General features: G+C 31.7%; 1 protein-coding gene across 1 annotated transcript in view; it reads right to left on the reverse strand.

Moving 5' to 3' along the window:
* Positions 1-7,936: 7,936 nt before the first annotated feature.
* Positions 7,937-8,375, reverse strand: part of LOC149249872 (putative eukaryotic translation initiation factor 5-2) — a 669-nt gene continuing 230 nt past the window's right edge. The window contains exon 1 of the mRNA XM_089456346.1: positions 7,937-8,375. This exon is cut by the window's right edge and continues 230 nt beyond it. Within this exon, the coding sequence (XP_089312472.1) occupies positions 7,937-8,375 (439 nt within the window).

An 8,375-nucleotide genomic window follows, 5' to 3' on the forward strand; every position in this document is an offset into this window, starting at 1 on the left:
TGTGTCCACTTGCTCAAGTTTAACTTTGGGAAGTCGTGATTCCTACACTTCCAAGATCATCTCTACAGGTGGTGAGCTTGTTCATATATTTAGAGATCGTGTCACCCTTTTCACACTTGATTTTCCGAAGCTTGTCCTTCAGCGCCAGCTTCCTCTGGTTGCTGATGTTCTCATATAGATTCTTCAATGTCTTCCACATTGAAAACAGAGTCTCCTTCCCATGGAGACTCGAGACAATATGGTCTCGAACTCCCTCTAGAAGAATCCTCCTCGCTCTCGCCACACATTTCTTCCATTCCGCCAATTCTTGGGCATTAGCTGCTGCTGGCTTAGGGACTTCTTGATCAATGAAGTCCTTCAAACCGTTTTCCTCTAATACCGCTTCCATGCGATCCTTCCAGGCTATGTAATTCGAGTTGCCATCTAGGGCATACTCGAGTCTCAAGCCATTGAACGCCATTGGTGAAATTTGAGATGTGATAAGAAATTGATTCTGTACCTACAATAAAGAACTTCAAAACTTCGAACTTCTCCCTTCTTTGTATATTGTTCTCCGCTTTGATCACCTTTGCTCTGATACCATGTAGAAATTCTCACTGTAGATTAAACTAATTATGCAATGTACTAAAGAAAAATACTTAATCTACTTCTACAATCAAACTTGCGGAAGCTTAAGCAATTTTGAGCAAGATCAAACAAAACACATATAACAGAGAAGAAGATTCAATCACACATGAAACACAGAAGAATACTTTGGGGAAAGCCTAAACTAAAAACCTCGCTATTTGTATTATCATACAAGTGGAAATATCTCAGGATTACATAAAGCTTTAGCTCACAAGCTATCCAGCTCTCAGTACAATCCTCACTGCTGCTTATAGACAGAATAGACAACACATATGCCTTCCTTTAGTCCTCCAAGCCTCCTATTTCCTTGCACAATTTCTCCTGGGTCCTCTAGCTGCCACTTGTGTGATTCTCACCTCACACACTGCTCTGACCTCTATAGTAACTGTGTAATCCTCAAGGAATGAACTCCTTCTGCATACAAGGGATATCCTCATGGGAATATTCCTGCAACTGATAGTACATTGTACCTTCCTTTAATCTCAACTGGGTCTTTGTCTGAATTGACATGCATGAGTTATTTATGAGAGAATATTCAGTTATCTGAAGTACACTAGTTGCATGCATGCATGCATTAACTAACTGAACTCACAATCAGTTCCACAAACTGTTTGGAACTAATCTAACTTGAATTAACTCAGTTAACTGAGCTAACTAATTAGAACTCAAATACAACTCATCCTTATCTCCTTAATTAAGGGATAACTTCCTCAATCAAAGGGATAACTGTTGCATGTCTTCACAAAGACTTCATGTTTGATTTTCACCTACTAATTAACTCAAGATGAATTAATTAATTATTTTTCAAACAGCTGCTGAGACTAAATTCGAATTTTAATTCTCAATTTTAATTCAGGGACTAATTAAAATTGGAATATATCTTGAAATGTTATATATAGCAATGCTATTTTTAGCATTTCTTGTTGTTATTTTCAACAATACACATTTATAAATTTATTTATATCCTAAACCTTTAACATATACTTCATAAAAATGTTTAGAAATTTATTTATATTTTAAAACTTTAACGTATACTTTTTATATTTTAATGATAATGCCGAAAAGACCAGAAGAAATATATAAAATTAGATAAAATAGAATATAGAAATTTGCTTTGTTGGCTATGAGCCTCCGTGGAATATCAAAATTTGCGAGCTTGAAATATGTAAAGTATTTGCGAGCTTGAAATATGTAAAGTATTTAGGGATTTCGATGCGTTTCTAACATGTGCATGGCCTTTGCAATGAATAGGTTTTCTTATCTCAAACATGCAAAAGATATGGTAGTAATACTATTCTTGTGTACAGTCTACATAGAATTTAATTTGAACGAAGTAGAATTGATGGTAAAGGTGAAGTAGAATTCAATTCGAAATATACATATAAAATAATTTGAAGAAAATGAAATGATAGATGGGAAGTTCAGCCAAGATCACCTTGGGACCTAGGTGTGCCAATCAAGGCATTTGCCAATAAGATCTACAAATAAACAACCAATTGCATGATAGATAAATCCAAATAAAATATTCGTAAAAAGATAGAAAATTAGTTTCTTAAAGTTACACTTTAGTTGATTGAAAAATATTTGATACTTTGATTAAATTACTACACAGTCAACCTCATACCTATTGAGTAATACCAGGAAGGGATAATAACCTTTATCAAATGATATCAATGAATTTAATATTAACAAGTGTAACATGCAACGTTGTTGCTTAGTACCCACCTCTTATGCTAAAAGTAATTAATAATTTTAAATAATAATAATAATTTTGTTAGATTTCAAATTTTTGAGGTCTTTGTTTAAAAAAGGATGGTTCAAATTCTCCATAGTATAGTTTGAATCTTCTCGTTTCAAATCCCAAAGGGGGTCTATCTTCAGTGATTGAATGAATGAAAAAAGAGTCAAACTCCCAAAAGAGAACATGAATAAATACTAAATGAACAAAATAATAATTAAAAAGAGTCAATTAAAATTCTAAACCAAAATAATGTTAGAAATGAAAAATAACTAATAATAAATAAATAATAATAATTAATTATTAATAATAGTTTTATTTATTTATTCATTATAATAAATCAATAATAATAAATAATCGTTAATAATAATAATTAATTAATTTTATTTATTTACATAATACCAAAAATCATTAATATTAATTAATAAATTTATTAATAACTAACTAAACATTAGAATTACATAATTAATTTTAATTTAAGAAATACAGGAAATGAATAAATTTATTGATTTACTTATTAATAATAATTATTTGATCACTCACTGATAATTAATTAATTATTAACTTCTAATAAATAAATAATTATTATTGTGCATAAATAATAATTAATAAATTTATTAATTAATCATTCATAATAAATATTTAATAACTAAAATATAAATAAAGTCTAAAACTAATGATTAAAAATGCTAATTAAATCCAATATAGTTTAATCTTTAGAAAATATAGATAAGGTAAAGGAAATAAAATTATACTTGGGATACAATACCATGGGAAGCGGAAGAATTAATATGTCTGATTAGAGGAAGCCAATTTCCACTAATCTCGTTCCCCTCGTCCCTGTTGAGATTATGTGGATGCTTCATAATCTCAAACGCTTCTCTGATTTTTCTCTTTTGATAGTGTTCTTCCCTGGCGATAATCTTTGCACTTTATAAACAAACATGATGCTTGGTCTTCGAGGAGTGCTCTGTGAGGGATGAAGAGCATGATATTTCACTCTTAATATAGGCTCCATGCTCTTTTAGTTTCTTCCGCAATGAGTGTCCTGTCTGTCCAAAAAAACTCCTACCACAAGAACAATCGATCTTATAAACTCCCTTAAGTTTCCATTGATCGATGCTATCCTTGACATACCTCATTCTTTGCCTAATTGTTCCTAATGTTGTAAACTGAGTGAATATGTCCTTCTTCCCCAAAATATTTGCAATCTTATCTGTAACTCTTTTAATGAATGGTATGAACACTTTACCACAATGAGCTTGAGGGCCTTTGGAGAGGACCTTTCCTTCAATCCTTCTTATAGATTTCTTAATATCCTTATCTTTATATCCTATACTCTTAAATACAAATGTTAACTGTCTAATCTCTTAATTAAGGTGCTCAGAGTCAGATATTCTAAGAGCCCTAACAACAAGAGTGTTAAGGACACCAAATTTTTGGGATGGATGATGGTAAGATTCAACATGAAGATAACTTTCAGTGTGGGTCTTCTTCCTAAAGGCCTGATGTCCCAAAGTACCATCTTCCTTTCTGATAACAAGAACATCTAAAAATGGAATGCTTATGTTTTCTTCTACCTCCATAGTAAACTTAATTTCAAATGAGATAGAGTTAAGGTGATTAAAAAACTTATCAAGCTCTACCCTACCATGAGTCCATTTTACATTGGTGTCATCAACAAATCGCTTCCACCATGCTGGTTTAAAGGGTAAGATTCAAGGGCTTTCTTCTCAAAGTACTCCATGTATAAGTTAGCAACAATTGGTGAGAAAGGTGATCCCATTGCGACTCTAGATATCTTCTCACAATAGCTTCCTTGGAAATTGAAAAAAGTGGAACGTAAACAAATCTCCATAAGTCTAGCTATTTCCGAATTAGTGACCTCTCTTATAACATTGACAACCTCATCCAAGGGAATTTTGGTAAATAAGGACACTATGTCAAAACTCACAAGAATGTCATCTTGATCAACCCTCTCATTCTTAATAAGCTTTACAAAATCATTGGAGTCTTTAATAAAAGAATCTTTGTTTCTGACGAGAGGTTTAAGGACCTTGGCAACATGCTTAGCTAATTCATAGGTGGGGGATCCAATAGTATTAACTATTGGTCTAAGAGGGACCCCTTCCTTGTGGATTTTTGGCAACCAATAAATTATAGGGATAGCCTCATGGGAAGGAATTAACCTCTTCTTTAACTTCTCATCAAGAATAGACTCCAAAATTGCCTTCTTGACCTCTTTTATAACCTTGGGCAAGGGTTTTCTTTTTTAAGTTTCCTATAACTACCACAACTAAGATTCTCATTCATTTTAAGAATGTAATCATTCTTATCCAAAACAACAATCGCTCCTCCTTTATCTGCCTTAAGAACCACAATCTTATCATTATTACAAAGGGACTTGAGAGCAATTTGTTCATCCTTATTTAAATTACTCTTTGGGGGTTTGGATTTTCTCATTATGAGGGAACATTCCTGCCTTAATACTTCTTTGTCCTCAAAGAAAAGGTCATGAATTCCATCCTCAATGTTACAAATGATGTTTTCAATTGGAATGTTCTTTGGAGCAACCGCAAACCCCAAGCCTTTGCTAAGAATATTAATTTCTTCCAAACTCAATTCTTGAGATGAAAGATTAACCACCTTCTTTCCCAGCTCAATTCTTGAAACATGGTTGTTCACAATTTTACAATCCTTGTTATTAACGTTGATTCCACTATTCTCAAGGTTGCAATCTTTTGGGTTGACCATAAAATGAGGTGCTTTAGAGCTATCCTTATTAACTTCAACAACCATGCTGCAATCATGTCCATAAACCTCAATTCTTTCTTTACTCATGACCTTATTACCTTTATTATCCAAGCTCTTACTCATGCACTTATTATCTTTATTATCCAAGCTCTTAAACCTATTAACGTTGTTGGCCATAATTGAGTTGTTGTTATTGCTATCGATCTTGGCGCTGTTACCTTCGATTCCTAAATCGTTAAAGTTGCTACCCATGTTACCAAAAATATTAAATTCACAGTCATTATTGACAAAGTCAACGTTGATTAAATTATTATCAAGGCTTTTGTTACTACATTCAAAACTCACTATCTCCATAATCATGGTCTCTAGGGATTCTTCCAGAGGTTACCTCATTTGAGACAATAATGCCTTCGTCTTTAAAGACTTAAAGCCGCTACCCAATTTATTGATATCTGCAATTCTTTTATTAACAAAGCCACATGATTTGCTATCAAGGTTAACATTTCCTCTTCTAATATTGACGCCTTCAGAATCGATGCCCTGAGAGACTACGCTGTCCTTGACATTTGAAGTTTTTAAACCACTGTCCAACCAATTGAAACATCGATAAGATTCAAACTATATTGTGGAGAATTCGAACCATCGTTTTCTAATATAATAATTTTATTGATGCATGTATAAAACTTGAGTTGGATTTTAAGCTATAGGGAATTGATTTCAAAGCGAATATTTGCTTAAAAGGGAATGAAGCTTTATAAGAGGAAAATTCCGAAAATAATACTTGCAAGTGACAAAAAAGAAAGAGAGAACTTCAAACCAATGTGAAAAAGTTAGTTGTGAAAGAGGAGATTGGCATTAGAAAATTGGATGTGAGAGAAATTTTGGAAGCTGTAAATCTTAAAGTTTTGTAAAAGAAGAATCTAGGTGAAATGATGTATAGAATAGAAGTCTAAATTGAATCATTGAGTTATGCACGCAAGTAAAATTAAGAGATTAAGTAGAGCACAACTCTACAAAAGATTAACCTTTACAAAACTTGCACTAACCTTGAAATCATGTGAACTACTTTTCTCCTTTCCTTCACAAGTCTTATTGGTCTCGTTGTAAGGTTTAGAAAGACCCTTTACTTACATTTTTGTCTCTTTTCTTTAACAAGTACTATTGTCTTGTTGTAAGTTTTTGAAAGGCCCTTTACTTACATTTTTGTCTCCACTTTAACAAGTACTATTGGTCTTGTTTTAAGTTTTTGAAAGGCCCTTTATTTACATTGTTGTAAGCTTTTGAAAGGTCCTTTATTTAATTTTTTGCTAAATCTTCATTGTCTTAGAATATTTGCCTTTTTTTTAAGATTTGCAATAACTTCAAAATCCTTGAAAATATTATTTTTCATTGAGCCAATGTTTCACAAAGTTTCAAAATATTATTTTTGTGTGATTTTCGAAGAATCCATAGGATGCCCAAATATTCATATTTGTGAAGGATTCAAGATGCAACATTTGACACAAACTTCCAAAATTAATTGTTTTTTTTGGCACTTTATAGCGACTGTGATCACCGCGTAGGATCTCAAAAAGGTAAAAGACTATACTTTATAAATAATGTGAAGTTATCTTTAAATTTTAAAATAGTTAGAAGAATAATTGCAGAATAATTAGTCATTGGTTGAAGATTACGCATTGAATCTTAGAAAGCAATTTACAAAATTGAGATTTAAAATAAAAAAATAAAAAAAATGTCAAATAGTTTCAAGTTTGGAACATTTTACCTTTAAGTTTTAATATAATTAGAGAAATAAATACAAAGTAATTAATTGTAGTTTATAATTATGTACAAAATTTTGCAAAGTAATTCATAAAATTGATATTTACTGAGACTATAAATGATGAAAATATAATTCAAGAAATAATTGTAAGGTGTAAATTTCAACAAAAATGATATTCCCTGAATATAACTATATAAAAAATCACATACTTTTCACTGAAAAAATTAAAAAAGATTAAAAATTATTTTAATTACAAAATACCTTTCCGTAAATATTTTTCAACAAATGTTATGGCTTTAACCAAATTAAGTAATATGGATTTCACGTAAAAGAGTGAATCACTCAAATGAATCTTCCGAACCTTTTCTTTATCATCTTTATATAATAACACCTTATTTAAATTATTATTATTATTATTTTTACTAAAAACCATACTTGAGCTCCTTCAAGATTACAACATTCTCTTTTAGCATTGTAACATTTAAATATATTAATGAAAATTGATATAAACTAGCAATTGCACCACATTTTGCAAAAGGAAACCCCATAAGGCAGCATAGGAAAGAGTAGCGTAGAAGAAAGAAGATGTCACACAAAAGGAGACATCGTGAAGGAATGAGAGGCAAATTTTGCTTCCATGGAACCAGGTCATGGAGGTTTCAAAGATATTGATGATAAGAGTGATCAATAGGTAGACACTCCAGAAATGCTAGGAAGATGCACAAAAGAGGCACTTCCAAGGGATGAACCCTCCTGTATCACCAAACTGTCATCTAATACATATATATATGTAACCAACATAATATGTTCACATATATAAAAAAGTTTGTTATAGATATTGAATTAGAAAATTGGGGGTGAAAATCCTTTGGTGATTGATATCAGATGGAAAAGCCTCGTGGAAATTGATTGTTCACAAAAAATACCTCCATTTAACTTTGCTGCACAGTGTAGACAAGAAGCTTCATGATATAAAAGCTTCAACAATTTGGAAACACTACACTAATATCTTTGGTGACACAACTTAAAATGGTCAAACATATTTAGTTCACTAACTAATCCTCTTCAGATTCAGACTCGGTACTTCTGAGCCACTCAACAAATGGCTTAACATTTTTCCACATTGAAGAGTTATTGCCTTGGGAACCCAAAGTATGGTTATCATACCATTGGAAAATAACATTTTCTAATATGTCATCATCATATAAAACTTTCAGAACCAAAGAAACTTCCTTGATTGCATTTGCACTGGCATGCTTGCAAAAAGCATCAATTGCATTCAACAACAACAACTGAGAATCTTCATTATGAAGAGTTTTGGACAAGTAAATATTTCTCTTTGCAACCTCCTTGGAATCCTTTGTTGAAACCTTTTTAAGGACCTCAAACATTGCAGTCATCACTTCTTGAGGAGAATCACTGAGAGATTGTATGTACTCTGCCAATTGATTAGGAGACTTTCTCCTTTGAAGAAAATCATTAAAATCAACAAGA

The sequence above is a fragment of the Pinus tabuliformis genome, chromosome 7 (assembly GCF_031772625.1).
Source record: "Pinus tabuliformis cultivar Carrire ecotype Pingquan chromosome 7, CPIR1, whole genome shotgun sequence".
Taxonomy (NCBI): domain Eukaryota; kingdom Viridiplantae; phylum Streptophyta; class Pinopsida; order Pinales; family Pinaceae; genus Pinus; species Pinus tabuliformis.